Here is an 18,708-nt window from a genome sequence, read left to right on the forward strand (position 1 = left end):
TTATAGAATTTCATTCATAGTGGGAATCAAAGTATTCATTAAGAAATTTTAAACCCATCCTTAACTGCAAGACATTATCTAAATATGAAGCTACCTCATATTGCAGTCAATAAATCTACAAAATAAAATGGTAAGTACATACATAGGTATCTTCAGCGCGCTGCAGACAGCTGTGATTGCTCCTTCTCCTTGTTCCTTTAGGATTCTCACAATCCTCTCCACAGCAAAGAAAAGGGAGTTCCACCGTGTCTCATTTGGCCTCAGGAGCTGAAGTTTGCAGTTATCTTCTATGATTTCAGCAGCTGTGGTAGATCTTGAGCTTTTGCTCCACAGACTTGAACACTTGGAGAATGCTGAACGAGACAGGCGCTTGTACACTGGATTTCCATTTGCTTTCAAGGCATCAGCAGTGGAGATCAGGTTGAGAAGGTGGCATGCACAACGTTGGTGCTTTGGCAGCTGGTATTCCAAGCCATTATCTTCATCCAATATTGTCCCGGCTTCAACAAACTCAACACCTGTGATATCTCCCCCCTCTTCTTCATCACTCTCTCCTCCTGTACTTTCCCTCGCACCCTGAAGTGCAGTGGATCTGGATTTTTATTTTCATCCAGCTCACCATAGACTCTAAAGGCCTTTATGAAATTTTAACCATTGTCAGTTGTTGTGCAAACAATCTTTTCTCGGATGTTGTACTCCACGTGTATATCGTTGAGAGCACTAGCAAGGGCAGAAAAAGTATGCGACCCTTTTAGCTGTTTACACGCTAGGGCAGCACAACACCTCTGCAGAGTTGCACTATCTAGACAATGCGCAGTGACACCTATAAAACCCCGTCGGTGTGTGGTCCAGCAATCTGTGGTGGTTGCAATAACCTCAACTTTTTTCAAGGCCAATTTCAGATTATTTTTCATTTCTTGTGTTGCTTTCTCCACTTTGTTTTTAAGAGTGCCACGAGACATAATTGTTAGATTGGGCTGGAGGAGAAGCAGAAGGTCTCTGAATCCTTGCTGCTCAACTACACTGAGTGGGTGTAGCCCTTGAATGACGAAGTCAATGATTCCTTTATCCACACTGACCTGTGACACTCTCTTGGCTTCCCATAACTTTGGTTGTTTGGGTGATGGGCCTGCATTTGGGGTTGACTTTCTTTTCTGAACAGCTGAAGTGAGCTTTCTGTATCTCTCCATATGATTGACATGCATTCTCTGTGAGCGAAAATACAGACAAACACACAAAACAAATTGTTCAGTGATGTAGCCAAGACTGTCTGATGTAACTTACTATGAAATGTGAAACATTAGGCACCATGGCCTAAAACCTATATCTAGGTATAATTTCAACTAGCAAAATATCACAGTATACATAGCCCATAATTATTTCTTAACATGTCAATACATTGTACATGTAGCCTCTACCTCTGATTGGGTAAAGCACTGGTATAGCAACTGTATGACAGCTATTACTGTTTTTTTCTTTTGTGTGAACCTGCAAATTATTTATGACTAGCAAAGTCAAACTTTGGATTGATGTCATCCTTGATTCTAGGGACTGACTGACTGAACTGGGGAGTGCAAGCAAGGGTCATAAGATACAAATGTAACGTTTCTTAACTTGTGCTCCCCACATCCCTTAACCAGCTCACACACAGTTTGAAAGAAAAGTAAAGTCTTGAAATAAAAACATGATTCCTCTAACTTACGTCTGGGTGGTTTGAGACATCAACGTTAACATTAGCCCAAAATAAAGTCGATTTGAGACAAGACCGAGTTACGTTAACTTAAGTGGTCTCGAAAACAGACAGCTACACGAAGGGACAATAACAGCCATAATCGAAAAACAAGTAGGGGAGAGCCGGGACGATTGAAACGCGGGACGGATCAAACATTCCAGTTTTCTCCGAGTGCAATGATGATAGACAGACTTCCTTAGGTCTGAACATAGAGCATGTTACCCTCCTCCTATCAGCCAAATATCTCCCTGTTATTTCCTTTTATCGCGGAGTTACAGCCGATAAACGTGTTTTGATGTTCAAAAGTAAACTTCATTAGCGGTCATATTTTTTCGATTATTAATGAGTTTTTTTCATTTAAAGGTTTGACTCCATGCTTATTCGGTAGACCAGTTAGTGTTCTCCACCCTCCCAGACTTTCATATTTCATGATTGCTTACATGAGAAGCAAAACAGGCTGTAAGGACATATGTCTACGTCGGGACGGTTGAAACAGCTGTTTCAACCGTCCCCGACCTGGCTGCAACTCCATGGATTTTAAGTAAAGGCACAAATATCTGTGTTCATACCATTATGTATGGAGGTGAGACATGGAAAATCAGTTTTAGAAAGATAAAAATATATTTGAGCCCACCAGGTGGGGGGGTGGAGTTTTCCCATGTTATCCTATGGAGACGGACGGGTTGGGGCGCGTTATTCGGATGTCCAGTGGTATAACCCATGTAAAAACCTAGTTAAACGACATATTCCACAATAGAAACATGATATAAATGGAAAAACCTACTGTTCTAGCTATAAAAATAGCACCATCATCCACAGTGCACGATAATTCAATAACCGCTTCATACGCGCTTCAGGATGACGGCAATTAGTTATTAACATACCTTTATCTTTAATTAGTTAAAGACATTCACAAAGACGCATAGTCCTGCAACAATCTATCTATAATAACAGCTTATGGAAGTACCATCCATGATATACAGTAAAATATTAAAGTAGTTGGAGGTTTACATGGCTTAAACTATATGTTTCATTCATCCCCGTATGCTGTTTCATTCGTCCCGTCCAGGAGGGACAGATGAAACATTACGCACGTCCCACTCTTGTTGTAATAACTCCTGAACGGGTTTGTCCAAAGCTGAAAATGCGACTGTATTTGACAGATGACACGTGTAGGTTGCTAGTGACAAAATATCAGCTTTCAGTGTGATACGACCGCTTTGTAAATTGTGTTTAATCAAAAAGTGTTTCAACTGTCCCGGCTCTCCCCTAAGCTTTCTTTATTTTCCTCGCCTCTTGGTACAGCTAGCCACAAACACACATGGTGGTTTGTAAAAGTGATAAGGCTTGCTTTATTGTGTTTAACCGGGGCTTCTTCTTCAACCCTCAACGTTCTTGTCTCGGCATTCATAGTTGTGTAAAAAATATTAGCGTCCATTTTGAGCAGGTGGACATGTTTCTGGAGAGTAAACAAGGCTAAAAAAATAAGGTCGTAAAGAAGCAGCTAGCTTAACTCAGACTTTTGTTTGGAGATATTATCGTTGAAGTTTGGTCAATATCATTATGGAGTTGCTTGCCGTTGAAACGTTACTATAGCACTATTACACTAAACAAAATAACTGAATTCGTTTGTAATATAAAGCTGCACATGTAGATATTGTATCAGCCAGCTGGTATTAGAATTTGACATAAAGTGAACGCTTGCTAACCTAGCTAACGTCACTTGAGTTACTTGCTAGCAAAATCCTAAACCACCAAGGCATGGTCATTGATAGCTAGCAGGAGAACAAATATAACTGACCATTAACGTACACTTAATAAATACAACAAATAGCTTTTGATAACAACAAAAATATGCATTTACCTCTATATGCTTTTTCAAATTTGATGGTGAATTCTTGAAAGCCAGCAGTTCATGGTGTTTTGGTTGGCAGAATTTGCAGCACATTCGCCAGGAGTCATTCTTGATGCCTACTATGTCAAACATTTCTTTCAAATAAGGCCAAGGGTGATCAGGAATGTCTTGCTGCTTTTCTGCCGAATCTCTGGGATCTCCGTTGTGTTCGTTCAATCATCTCGTCGTCCATACTACCATGCTAACGCCACCGCCACCAAGCCGCAATGATTTGCCGCGAATGAATGCCGCCGAATCTATCGATTCATCTTGTAGTAGTGCGTCAAATGGAACGTAGATTCCCATCCAATTAGATTGAATTTGGTATTGATGAAGCGAAAAATAGTAACGGTAACTCCATTGAAATGATTCAAAACTAAAGTAACGAGCCAATTTTGTAAAATGTGAGGAGTAGAAAGTACCGATATTTGTGTAAAAATGTAAGGAGTAGAAGTAAAAAGTTGCCACAAAAATAAGTAGTAAAGTAAAGTAAAAATATCAGAAAAATCTACTTGAGTACAGTAACGAAGTATATGTACTTCGTTACTTCCCATCTCTGCCAAGCGTGCATTTGAAAATCTCACTGCACGCAATTGAATAACACTACAACCAATCACAAAACACACGGGGTGACGTATCCAGAGCCCTGTACGCTTAGCTACCAGTGGAGCTTACTGGTAGATTAAACTGTCGTCATCAGGAGACAGGCGGCAAGAATGCGGACTAGGCGGTAAAGCCTTTTGGAGCTCTCGTTCAATTTTCTCAAAAGTTAAAAATACTGAATGTTTCTTTCCCAAAAAAGTGGTTGAATACATGTTTAAATGCCAAGGAAAGGTAAAGGAAAAGTTCCCAGGTGTATGTCAAGAAATTACGACAAACAAAAAAGCTAACGTTATCCAAATGGCTAAAGTACCTTCGGCGCCGTGACAGCAACTACTGTGTTGTGATTGTGCATGTTTCTGTTTCCTGTATGTTTCTGTTTCCCTGTTTTTCCTATTTACTGTGAATGCTTCTGTACTGTGATGATTGGGGTGTATCGGGCTCCCTCTCTGCAGTGGCAGGTTTCAGTCCTTCTGACTGGGGTTGAATTTTATTGTTGTGCTTTTGAAGGAATCTGCATTTAACCTTCTAGCAACTATTCCAGTCAGGCAGAGAACAACAGATGCTACAAGCTAGTATTACATCTAACACTGTAGCGATGTACGTGACTACACCAGTTACTAAAAATTTCAATTTGTCAAACCTATCCATGGTTAGTTAGTAACCACAATAAGACATACATTCACACATGTGAAATGGCTAAAAGACGATTACTATTGATGTATAAAAAGTTATATATCCTTTATCTGTTGTATCTGTAAGCTGTTGTATTTAAGCGAACCACTCCATTCAAACAAAACCTACAGCAGTACACCAGAGCAATAATAATGATTGACACGTCTTTCAACCAATCATCCTAGCTTAAACATTAATAAGTATGGTCGTTTTAAGCTTTCTAAAAGTATGCATCCAATTGTAAGGCTTGGTGAGATCATATTTACATAAATCAGCAGTTTCAGCTAGTCGCTGTAATGTTCCGCGAGGGTGCTGCCCTTCAACCAATTAGAATGCCAGAATTCTGTGTCGTTTTGTGGGCGTATTTTACGACTACTCCAATCACATGCTCGATTCAGTCAAGGTTGGGTTCAGTGCAGGGACAGAGGAACTGCAGCTGTCACTTAAAAAGGTATGACTGAAGAAGCTTATGGTTTGGTTAAGTAAAGTTCGGACTTTTGACGTGTTGAGTGTTATTCTGAATGAATGCATGCATTTGGTATTGAAGCAGTTGTATGTTATTGCAGCAGATTAATTTAGCCCCATTGCCAACTCAGGCTGATCCATGATCACTTGACAGTTTAGCAGCTAACAGCTAGCCTGGTAAGTTAACGTTTAGTCAGTTCAGCCAGTGTAAGTTAACGTTAGATGAGTGAGCTCTGTACGTTACCCCGCCCCACTCTCCGCTCCAGTTACGTCTCTGCTAGGATGGGCGTTATTCCTAAATGCTAGCTAGCAAGCTAACTGCTGGCATAATGGGAAAGGCTACATATGACTCGAGGGGCTAACTAGCTAATAAGTTAACGTTAGCAACCCTAACTCTTGGTTGGAGGATACAACCTGGGTAATACCCCACTTAACGTAATGCTATATTCAAAATGAAGCCCCGAAGCTAACGGTACCTTGCTTCAGACATCGAATGTGTTCAGTGTGTGGGAAGTTTGCTGACTAGAAACGTTAGATACATGCAAGCCTTGGCAGTCAGCAACTAAAATTGACACACTTGTGACATACCACATTGCTAACTGTGTCACTAACGTTAGCCTTGGGGTCTGTAAAATAGCCCCACTTTTAACGTAAGCTATCTCAATTTACGCGAAATGTGTTAAATTAGGCTTGGAGAGGAACACCCAGTTTTGTCTAATTGACTACAGTCAGTTACATCAATTTTTAAGAAGTAATGTTTATGCTTTGTATATCTGACTGATTTTAACTTTGGAGGCTTCAGGTTGTTCAACACTGTCATTATTGATTTCCTTCCTGTCATGTTCTTTATCATTACTGATGATAACTGAGCCAATATACAAACCTTCCTATATGAAACTAAACCACAGGTGTGGAATTGTTCAGGTTCAGTTCTGTACGTTTTTTGGTGCAAATTGCTTTTCGTTTATGTATTTGACAAAACAAAATTATGGCTCAGAACATAAGGACCATAAAAACCTGTTAATTGTCTAATCTATTAAAAGTATAGTTTTTCTAATTGGTGCAAACAAACTTTTTGTGCAACATAAGACAAACACAGTTTTTAAAACAACACTGCTCTTTTTATTCTATTTTTGTTGTTTTCTAAGAAAAATATTGGAAATGTACATTTCTGTTGGAAACCCATATGTTTCATGTTTAATAAAAGAAAGTAAAAAGCTGTGTTTACTTCTCTATTCGGCTAATCTTAGATTTTATCTAGATTTTCCACTACACAGCTTACTCTAGTACCGGTGTGTCTTCTCAGCCCAGTTGTCCATCCAGCACCATGGGAAAGAAGAGTCGAGTGAAGACTCAGAAGTCGGGGTCAGGAGCCATCGCTGTGGTTTCCCCCAAGGAGACGATGAACCTAATCTCTGAACTGCTGCAGAGTACGTTACCTTAAACTTTTACACTCAGTCCACCTTCACAATACTTACCTTGAGAGAAATCTATTTACTCATTCCACATTCCATTGGTTGAAAAGTTGTTTGGATGGTAACGTAAATGAATGAAGGAAGATGCAGTATTTGTTTTAAAGACATGTTGGGACCTAGGCAATTTGGAGCAAAAAAACATGCATATTTTTCTAATACATCACTTTAAGTGTATTTTTGTATGCATTTCATTACATACATTTATTATATACTATACTATTTACTATCTTTTGGGAACTCTTGTTTTATTTGATAAAGTTGACTGTCGTGTCATCAAATTTACTTAAAAATAAATAGACTCTATAAAATGTAAATGACTACCCAAAACAAGACTACATAAAATATATATATACACTGTATAACATTGTTATGAAATATTCAGCTCTAATAAGGGTGTGTGCATGTAAAGTTCCTTTTTGTATGAAAACATGAAACCTGTTCAGACAGACATAAAGAGTAGTTCCTTATTGCATAAGTAGTGCAGGGGTTGAGAAGATAATTGAAAGTGGTTTGAATGAGCGTTTGTGTCCCTTCAGCACAGTCAGCAGCTGGCATGCACCCCCCAGGGACAAGAAGCGAAGTGTACAGAGCAAAAGTCTTTTGTCGTGCTTTGCAGGCTCTCTACTTCTTTTAGAAAACCTCTTGTCAAAATGTTTTTTCTGCGACAGACGCAACCGTTGCCTCGGCTGAACTTGCCAAACGCGTGCCTCGGCTTGTGTGCGTTAAGTGACTGCCTGGCCAGACGTGGGCTGCACACTGGATCACAGCTATACCCCTGTATCGGGCTGTGGCACAGATAGGGCTGCTCAAATTATGGAAAGAAAATCATAATCACGATTCTTTTGGTAATATTGAAATCAAGATTATTTAACATGTTTACTCATGTTCTTCTGGAAAGATGTTGCATTTATCAAAGTTAAAAAATAGTTAAACAAACCAAAAGTGAAAACACGTTGAGTTGTGACATGTCCCTTAATTCTTTTCCCGTTTGAATTTTTCCTCTTTTTTTTTTATTCAAATCAAAACTAAATAATAGTTTACTTTCAAAACGTAATGTGCAAAATAATTGTTTTTCTCCATTTTTTGTTTTTGTGTAAGTTAGGAGGCAAAATCATGATTTTAAATATTGGATTTAGTGGCCAGGTTGGCTCAGTGGGTAGAGCAGGTGCACATATACATAAAAGGTTCTGCCTTGACGCAGAGGTCCAGTCCGACCTGTGATGATTTCTTGATGTTTTCCCCCTCTCTCCTTTCTCACCTATTTATTTAATATAGTTATCTATTTCAAAAAGGACATTTTCAGCAGTGTTTTCTTAGTGTTAACAAAGAGATGCTGTTATGCAGGTGTTTAGGGGTGCCAGTACTCAGTACTGGTGAGTCGCGGACTATTTACGGGCAAACTGGATAATCATCATGAGTTAAAGTTCATCACCTGCCTGTGCTAAAAGTGAAAGCAACCTTGGGTGTTTTGCACCGTTAACAGTTTCACAGTCAGTAATGTCTAGCTGTGGGTTTTATCGATACAGATACTGCTTATTAATACTAATTGTGGGGATGATACCAACTAGCCCGGATGAGTGCCAGGGTCCAACATAATATTTTTCCCCAACTGCCCTACTGCGGTAGTAGATCAGGGCCCAGAGGAAAAAAAAGGGAAAAAACAAAAATATACATTGTAATGATTCATCCGAACCACAAACACAAATACTATTCTGCATCTACAATGTGAGTTTTGGTAGGATTTGCACTCTAATAATTCATAGTAATTCCTACAGTAATGCTTGTTTTAATTATGCGTTTGTTAAAACCTTTCTTTTTAGTAAACTCTGTGAAAACCAACATTGTTCTCAATGCTGAGTTGATGTGTAGAGCCCCTGGCAATACTTGGAGCAAAGTCTCATGTTGTGTCGAGCTTCTTAGTGTTTTAAAATAGCTATTTTGATGCTATCTTAGTAGTGCTCTAGCTCTCACATTCAAAAGGCCTTTTGACCAAAAACAAGAATATGTTAAATCTTAAAAGTGGCATTTCCGTCCTCATTATGCTTTTGAGCAAAAGTTTGTTAGGGTACATTCAGAAAAAGACCCTAGGTTGAATTTTGGCGAGAGTTCTGCTTTAAGTAGAAGTAAGTTAGATCAGGCCACAAGTAATAGCTTAAAAATATTGTTTCAGATGGATTGTACAAATTCTACTGTAGTGCAGTGTCAGTACAAACAAATAAGTACACTGAAGTGTAACGTTTAGAGGGAGGAGTTGGTGGCTAGCAGCGCACTAGCCACCAAAGACCCATAAAACATCCTCAGCATATTCTTACAGATCTTGAAGGACCTCTAGCCCTTTTTTTTTTTATCCAGTCCCTCTTATTGTCTATGTGCACTCCTAGGTATTTGTAATCCTCCACTACATCCACAACAACACTTTGGATGGAGACACGGATCACTGGTACCATCCTCGTTCTCAAGACAACTACCAAATATTAGATATTTAAAGTAAAATTATTTTATTCAAACAGCAGCCATCTGATACCAAGTGTGTTTCCTCTTCATGTTTATGTTGTAACCTGAATATTTTTCAGCCATGTTTATGAGGCTATTTTCTGCGTTCATTTTGAAATGATGGGAGGCTGACCCCACGGTGCCTCTGCTTCACGCCCAGGCTCTAGGAGACTACTTCACTGGGAGGAGAGTAAACAGCAGTTACTAGAACCGAGCTAGACCGGAGCTGCTGTCCAGTGGCAGAGGCACAGCGACGTACACTAATATTACCAGCGAGCTCCTGGCGAAGGAGGAGAGTCTGGCTGGGTTTGAGTTGCTGCAGGCACCGCTGAAGGTCCAATCATGTATGGACTCTTTGTGGTGGGTGCCGCAGTCATTTGTTGACGTTAGGTTAGCGTACTCCTCCTCTCATTTTGTTTTAAAATTTCCATTTAGGGTATCAACTTTGGCTCAACATAGACCAGTTATGCAGCTGCGTGATCTGATATAACTGTACTGTTATAGTGGCAGCCTCAAATATTCAAAAGAAGTTCTGCTGACACCAAAAAGTAATATATTCTAGAGTGCCTTGTGTTAGGACTGGACCAACAGGACAATTCTTTCTGTGATGAATTCAGATGCCTTCATATATCCACAAGTGATGTAATACTTTCCTATTTTTTGCGTGATCTTCACTTGGATCAAGAACATAATTAAAGTCCCTTGCAATAATTTACTTGCCTGGTAGTTTTGAAGAAAAAAACAAACAAACTTGACCTGTTTTCCTTTATGAATGTTCTATTATTACCCAAAATAACAATTGATTCCACACAACGCTCTTTGGGGTGATTCTGATGGGTAATTTCGGGGCGTCTCATTACATTTGATAGCATTTGAAAACAAATTGAAGTGTTTTTGAAATAGTATTGACATATTCCAGTCTGTGATTATCATCAACATACATTCCTTTAATTTTAGTCTAAAAAATTCCTAAATTGTGCTTTTCTAACTAAATTTAAAAAAACGCATTTAATGAGAAGGTGTGTCTAAACTTTTGGCCTGTATGTCTGTGTCTGTGTCTGTGTGTGTGTGTGTGTGTGTGTGTGTGTGTGTGTGTGTTTTTGGGGATACGTATAATTACACCTTGTTTTAAAGATGCTTGGAGTTCACAAGCTTTAACTGATTCTTCAAGCGTTTCAGGCAGGAAAAGAAATAACTACCTTGAATGTTGTAAAGAAATCACCTGTTAAACCATCATAACGTGACTTCTTATCTTAAAGAGCTACACAATCAGTTATTTAATTAAAATTCAATACATCATATAGCTCAATGAATTCCTCATCAACTTTTCAAGTTTCAATGTCTTGACAAATAAGATCATTGTTTATTTAGTTGTTAATGGCATAGCTGTTAGCAAGACTAAATTGTGTGTGGTTGATCTCAACAGTTAAGATAATCCATTAACCAAAATTTCTCTTTATCCTGTTCTATCAATATTAGACCTCCAAACTTTCCTTTTAAAATTGCGACCCCTGCTGAGTGATTAGTACCAAAAATGAACAAAACATAACTTCCACATTGTTTTTTCCAAAATAATGTATCTTCTGAACAAGCGTGGCTTTCCTAAATAAAACAAAAATCAGCAGCGTTTCCTTGGCTGTAGAAAAATAACTGTAAATTAAAATAAGTTATGAGTAATAATAAATCACCTCACTTAGGACTTTACCACCAAGAGTGTATATTAAGCATAGTCAAGTTCAGCCCCTTTGATGCTCAAGAAGATAATAACTTTCCAAAAAGCTACAACCTTTAATGTTAAAACAAAAAAAAAGAGTCCATCAGATTATCTAAAACTAAAATATAGCCGGTATTGTTCGCAATTTGATCAACACAAATGTTTAGTGGCTTTGTCAATTAGTTGTGTGACTAAGTAAAAGTAAATTTTTATTAGTGACATCCCTCTTACCTTGCCGTCTCCACTGCTGGCCAGAGCTGACTCCGAGCCTCTTTTTCACATGCTGTTAGACCCGTCTTGAAGCGCAAACCATTTCTCTTCAATTATTGGCTCTCTTTCGCATGCCTCTTTGTCAGGTCCCTCGTCGTTTATTTGGGGAAGCAGCAATCAACTTCGATAGGAGAGTTTCTCTGCGCGTTGTGGCTGCTTAGTTTTATACACACAGGTGGCATTTGTCTCCTCTGCCTATGTCTTGTCTCACACTCACAGCAGCCAGTACAACTCTGGATTGTTGTATTGGTGGGCAGAGTAATATCTGTTTGTGTGAAATTATATAATTTGCTCTTGAGTATGTTTTACCACGCTCGCAAGATATGACATAAACCTGACGAAATCGTTTCCCAACTATCTTTATTTCAATTTTACGAGTTTCAGCCTCAATTAAGCATGTCTCTTGAATCATTGCAACATCACAAACTGGGAGACCTTAGCTGCTTCAGGATTTTATACCCTTCCAGCTTATTTTGTTAACATTCCAAGAAGTTACGTTATTATTGACCTATTTAATTACTATTAAGGGATATAGACATTAATAAGTCATGGATGAAAGAGAAACATAATGGTCTAGCCTTAAACAATTCATATCAATGCAGCTGGAGAAGAGCGAAGAAAAGAAGGGAATGAATGCATAACATTGTGACAAAAAGACATTAAGCAGGATAACAAAAAGTACATTTGTGATGGAAGTAGGTCCATCTTTATCCATCCGGCCTTTAGTCACAGAAAAGTAATTCAACCAAATGAAACATCATAATTCTTTTTAGAATTTTATGTAGTAATTTTAAGTAGGCCAACACCCCCATGACAACAATAACCACAATCTTGCTTGTAAGGCCATTAAACATGCCTGGTAAGTATTTGTTGCTATTAATGTTGTTAGAGGTTTGATTTGGTTTGTTTGTTTGTTATTTTCAGGTTCATGTCATGGTTAAGATGTGTGTTTCTGAAAGGTTGATTTAAACGGATGGAGTTGAGGTGTTAATGGTGAGCATGTATTTCCCCAGAATGCAGCAGTGCAGCACCCTCTGCTGGTAAAGAGTGGGAGGAGTACATCCAGATCAGAGGCTTAGTTGAGAAGATCTGCAAAAAACAGAAGGGTGAGTATACGTGCATACACACAATATTTTTTATCTTTTTTTATACCACATTATTATACATTTCAAGTAATAAGCAATATTAGATTTTATGCCATTTAAAGTCAGGCATCAGTTTAGTGGTGAAAATGAAAGATTTTCTTTTGTGTGGGTGTGCGTGTAGGTATGTCAATAGTGTTTGAGGGCAGCAGAGAGGACTACTTCCCAGACTTGATGTCCTGGGCTCAAGAAATCGGAGCTTCCTGTGATAGCTTCACAGTTGCCAACTTTGGATCGGAGGGCTACGGCCTGCGAGCCACCAGAGACATCAAGGTGAGCTCAAACCAGTGGTGTTCATTTTTATTACTGAAGTTTCTTTAGTATAGTACTTAAAGCACTCTATTGACTCCCAGTGTAATACAAAATCAACATAAGATGTTTACTTAAAGCAATACTAGTTTGTCTCCCCAGTACACATGGATGGAGTTTCCTGCCACCTGTTGGAGCATATTGACAGATGCTAAGCATGTCAGTGACATTATGTTGAGTAAAGCCCAGTTCCGACCAAAGATTCACAGTAAGACATGTTGAAACTTGGCAACTACTTGCAACGCCCTCGTCTGCAACATTTAAAGACCTGCCAGTTCACACCAAAGTAACTAGATGGGGTGGAGTATCATCTTCATAACGACTCTATGATTTCTGTTCTTACCAGCGACTTTATGTTGGCTGTTGAAACAGGTGACGTCCCTTGCATTCTAAAGCCAGCCTTTAGTAATAAACAAGATGTGTCGCCCTTCAGCTAGCTTGAGTCGAGCTGAGACTGGCCAGTTCAGACTGCTACAACTTTTCCATGCAACATTCTAAAACAGTCTTTGAACACAAATTGTGTGTGTGTGTGTGTGTTTGTGTGTGTGTGTGTGTGTGTGTGTGTAGGCAGAGGAACTATTCCTGTGGATTCCCAGGAAGATGCTAATGACTGTGGAATCGGCCCAGAACTCTGTACTAGGTAAGAACTTCAGATAAGGATCGTATTGGCCCGAACAAAAGACAACCCTGATTATAAGACAACCCCTTTTTTTTTCCAAACTCATTGATGGAACTATTAGCTTTATCAAAGAGGGGAGATTTCAGTTTACTCTTAAATGTGGTGATTGTGTCTGCCTCCTGAACCCATACTGGGAGCTCTAGAAACCTCTGCATTCTGGGAGCGCAGTGCTGAGCTCTTTAAGATATATTGATCTAGAAGAAGTCTCCTAGCTAATCCTGCCTTGGATTGACCAAAACTGGAGAGAGAGAGTTATAGAGCTGATGGGATGTTACTGAGCATGTGCGACTCCCTACAAAGATAGTATAGAAGTGAGATGTCTCACTAAAACAAAGACGTAAACCCACAGGGTGAAAACAGGATCTGCAGCAATGTGAGGTACAACAAAAGAATTGTTTTTTGAAAATAAACTGGTCCAACCTCAAAACATAATTATTAACCTGAAAATGAGCAGAATGGGGATGCTTTATTAAACGGAAATTGACCTCATGAATAGGATTCAAACCAGCTTAGTGCTGTTCCTTTAAGGCCAATTACATGTTCAAGTCTCTGTAACGGCATGCTTTGGTCAATAATGTAGAATACAACACTAAGACCAAAACCAACGAGTGTAAGAAACTTGATGCTAACGCTTTATTTTCCGTCATATTGTGACATAAAGTTTTAGATGTCTAGGTTACATATAAACATTGTTTCAGCAGCATTTCAATTAATATTTGAACTGGGATGAACTGTCCCAACCACTTGTGGAAATATATTGTAGCAAGTTTAAAGGTCCAATGTGTAATGGCGACATCTCGTGTTTAAAAATGGTAGCTTCCACTTAAGGGGCCCTATCTTGAACCCTGTGCAGCACAGCACACAGCCTGACGCATTTGTCAATTTACCATCCAGTTTCCCCGACTAGGATTAGCATCTGTAGGGGGCGTGCCATCACGATGGTGGCTTTCCATTGTGATGTAGGCCAGCCATCATTTTATCGTCCTAATCTAACAATTCAGGCAATGGGTGTTTTGCCAAAGTTAAAGTGCATCTTTCCATTATGAGGAAGTCAGACTGCACGGCAGTGTTAGCACCAGTCAGAATCACTTCACCGGCTGTGTATTGATTTTTTTGCGAGTAACTATCTTGAGTACTCTATGTAATTTAATTTGATTAACTGGCTCAATGCTTACATGTTAAGGAGAAAAGAATTCAACAAGCAGCAATACCAAAGGCCAAGCAAACTGTACTAATTTTATTAAATTGTGTGAGTAAATGCAAGATGGGTGGCAAGATTTGTGATAATTTGGAACCAAGCTTTGCGCTTTGAGGCGTTTTTTTAAAGTGATTACTTAATGATTACATTACTTTTGTAGAAGTAATAACATTCATTCTAGGGTGGGTTTTTCCCTATACCCTTATGCTAAAATCAACAGTTAATCCACATTTTACTGCTGTTATTTAAAAAATCTTCTCAGGAGGGGGAGCATCTTGTCACCTTTTTTTTACCCCTGATGAGTTCGAATCCTTGGGTCCTGTAAGTGATTGTGACCTCTATGTCTCAGGTCCTCTGTACAGCCAGGACAGGATTCTACAGGCCATGGGCAATGTGACACTAGCCATCCACCTGCTGTGTGAGCGGGCCAACCCTGCTTCATTCTGGCTGCCATACATCCGCAGTCTTCCTCAGGAGTACGACACACCGCTTTACTACCAGCAGGATGAGGTGCAAGTGCTGCTGGGCACACAGGCAGTGCAGGATGTCCTGAACCAGTATAAAAACACTGCACGCCAGTACGCTTACTTCTACAAACTGGTACAGGTGGGCAGATTCACTGAACACAGACCCATACATACTGTGCATGTACAGTACCCACCATCTCATTCAATAATTTTTATTAGGGCCCAAGCACCATCAACGTCGGTCAGCGAACGCCCAGTCAAAAGTAATAGGATTATTTGGGCTAAAGCACAGACCTCGTCAGTTGTTGTGACAAATTGGCTTAAAAAGAATATTTCAAAAAAGTAGCCCTTGCCATGAGATTAATCTATATTATGAAATCTGGTAGGCATATGTATCATAACCGGACTCACAAAACAGCCTCTTGGAGTCATACCCTTAATGCAACTGTAAGTCAGCCATTTTTAATTGAGAAAACAAACATTTCTTTAGCATTTCCACACATTCCCGATATTATTCTCCTATAGATTTAACTTGATTGACTTCAAAATTGGTCAGTATAATATAAAGACCTTCGCAAAGCTTCTTTTTTTATTTTTATTTTTATCATTCAGTGTGGGCATGGAAAGGTGGCAAGTTTATATGCACCCTTGCCAAACAGGAAGTGGTTGGTAGCTAGCCTGTACATTGCCCAATTTGCCCCAAAACTCTTAAGCTTTATTCTCAAGCTTTAAAGATGAACTGAACTGGAATTTGAATAATGGTGATATAACAGATGTATTTTCATCATACTGTATTGCCCCTGGGTGCAATAAGGAACTGAATAGGGCCAAGGCAGCTGGGGTTATGACACATTTCCACAGGCTACCTTTGACAGGGAAAAAAACACTCCTCAACTCATGGCTAGCAGCTAGCTGCCTTAAAACGGGCTAGCCCTCCGACAGCTCCTGGATTTTGAGTCTGTAGAATTTTTTAGAAACAGACTATTTGGAAAAGTGTGCTTTTGATCAGCGTCACTGGTGAGTTTAATTCCACCAGACTGAAACCTGAGGCCTGCAGGCTCCAGTGCAGGGCAGACCGGTAGACCATCGGCAAAACACCCCCGATGCTACCTGCTGCAGACGGGGCGCTGAAACGCTCACGGCAGGCAGAGGACAGAGAGGGAGGGTGTTACCGGTTATCAGAATACTATCAAGTCTACTAGGCAAAGGGATGGATGTAACGTTGTTGTCACACAAAACACGAACATATTCACTTACAAAAATAAAGCCCAACGTGTCGGCTTTATAGTGTTCAACAAAACAGAGACTGACACACTGCATTACTGAGACACAACACCAAGCTAGATACCACCAATCCAACCGAGGGAAAAGGCTAGCAGCTTAATACATTGGCAGCACACTTATGAGAAACTCCCCAAGCTGCTAGCTTGGGGAGTTTCTTCAGCCTACTCCGACCATAGGCTTTAGAAATAAACCCAGACTCCGACGATATCACAGATTGATAATAATATGTTTACTAGCCGCTAGCTAAACCACAGAATCCAACGTCCCTCTCTACTCCCCCTGAAGCTAGCGGATGTTCACCGTCTCAGCTAAACCACAGAATCCAACGTCCCTCTCTTCAGTGGAGCCTGAAACTGATTGTCCTCCATGTGGTGGTAGTCAGACACTTCAGGCCTGCCCCTCACAGGTTCAAATGCGTAACCCGTGCCATTAAAATTACTTTTTTTCGTGTGTACATTATGTGCTGCAGCCGATGCCTGGATACCTTCGCAGGTCCTACCATGCCAGTGACGTCATCAATATTGTCAGCGTTCTAACACTAACAAATGCAGTTTTTGTGTTGCTTTAAAAAAAGCTATATTTATTGTTTCATCAAATTTTTTTGTGTAATTCATTTGTAATTATCATAACCAACAAGTTATCAAAATTTAGTTTTTCAGTTCAGTTCATCTTTAAGGGTCCTGGCCTGAAGACATACATATCAATATTAACTTATAGTTGTAGTCTAGTTTAGCCTGAGGATAAGACCAACTTGCTTGATTTGAATCTTCCCGTATTCTAAAAGGGTTGTGTAGTGTCAAACTGGCCAGCCCCAGCCTTTCCTCGTTGCTTTTGTTTTAAAATGGTGTATTTACAACAGACTGGTTGTGGGAAAACAAGAGAGGAAAGTATTTTCCATATCTGTTTCCAGTGTGCTTCCAAGGCCCATTCACATACACACATGCACACCTAGCTTACCCATCTCTCCTGTGTGCAGTACATCTTTCAGTTCAACAGTCAACAAACATGTCATCTGATCATGCACAGCCACACCAACCTATAGAAATAATACAATTTAGAAAAAATTGACTCACATGAATAACATCTCTGATATTATTATAAGGTGTATATAACGTTATAACCTCTATATACTGTATGGACGGCCGCTGTTGTATACCAACTGACCTATCTGGTTGCCCCATTTCTGATATTTTACACGTTAACAGATGAATACTGTGGGCTTAGATACCTTAGTGTGATATGTAGGGCTGCATGATTTAAAGAAAAAGTTATTTTAGGATTGGGATTTACAATATTGCAGTTACGATTGCGATATAGTGGTATAATGAGTGTGCTTGCTTAATTATCATTGAAAATGCAACAAATCCAAAGATTCTGAAATGTGTTTTCCTCAACTAAAACAAAGTTAAACAAGCATAAAAAGAAATACCTAAACAACAAATATGCAATAGTTTTTTTTAAATAACTTAATATTTTACAATTAAATAACAAAAAGTAATCATTAAAAAATAGACATTTCTGATTTGCTCAACAATACAAATGAAATTAATGTAACAATAAATAGACTAAGAAAAATACAAATTATTATTAAAATAATAAATTTTGTATGGCCTATCAAACAATGACATTTAAAATCATATAATAAGTACTATAATAACACTGGTCATCTTTTGTGGACGTTGTTACAAGGGGCACGCCTAATACATCCATTGTGTATGATAAACCCAGAGGCAGATTAGACATAGATTCAACACAGAAGAAGCAGAACAAACAGAATTCCGTGTGTACTGCAAAGAAATACATAATTAATTGGGATAAATATGGAATGTGGGCGGTGCGTCCAAGTAGGACCTGTAAATGGGAAATACTAATATGCAGCAGAACAATCCTACATATAATTAAGATAAAATCTGTTAAGAACAGTGTTTTGTGCTCAATCATTTACAGTTAGATTACTCAATAAAACTAAACTAAATTACTTCACTGATTTATTCACCAAAAAGTAACGCATTACTGTGATAAGTAACCTTATCTGTCTGAAGCCAATCTTGCATACTACTGGACACTATCAGCCTAATATTTTATGTGCACATTTATGACTAAGCTCAAGGCCCTTTCAAGTTGTGGTTCTTGTTTAAAACATTTAATACTAGGGGTGCACAATTCCGATAATGTCACAATTTGATTCAGAATCAATTTTCAATTCAAAAACAAATTTTAATTTAAAAAAGGCGCGAGAGCCATTATCCACAAATGGCGAAGACATGGAACAGTGGTGAACCTTCCCAGGAGTGGCCGGCCGCCCAAAATT

At 39.1% G+C, this 18,708-nt stretch overlaps 1 protein-coding gene across 1 annotated transcript in view; it reads left to right on the top strand.

Annotated features, from left to right (window-relative positions):
• The first annotated feature begins 5,253 nt into the window (after positions 1 to 5,253).
• Positions 5,254 to 18,708, top strand: part of setd3 (SET domain containing 3, actin histidine methyltransferase) — a 46,160-nt gene continuing 32,705 nt past the window's right edge. Inside the window, exons 1-6 of the mRNA XM_034858514.1 lie at positions 5,254 to 5,352; positions 6,673 to 6,796; positions 12,332 to 12,424; positions 12,585 to 12,733; positions 13,337 to 13,409; positions 14,996 to 15,252. Of these exons, the coding sequence (XP_034714405.1) occupies positions 5,287 to 5,352; positions 6,673 to 6,796; positions 12,332 to 12,424; positions 12,585 to 12,733; positions 13,337 to 13,409; positions 14,996 to 15,252 (762 nt within the window). The 5' untranslated portion in view covers positions 5,254 to 5,286. The remainder of the gene's footprint in view (positions 5,353 to 6,672; positions 6,797 to 12,331; positions 12,425 to 12,584; positions 12,734 to 13,336; positions 13,410 to 14,995; positions 15,253 to 18,708) is intronic.

This window comes from Etheostoma cragini, chromosome 20, assembly GCF_013103735.1.
Source record: "Etheostoma cragini isolate CJK2018 chromosome 20, CSU_Ecrag_1.0, whole genome shotgun sequence".
Taxonomy (NCBI): domain Eukaryota; kingdom Metazoa; phylum Chordata; class Actinopteri; order Perciformes; family Percidae; genus Etheostoma; species Etheostoma cragini.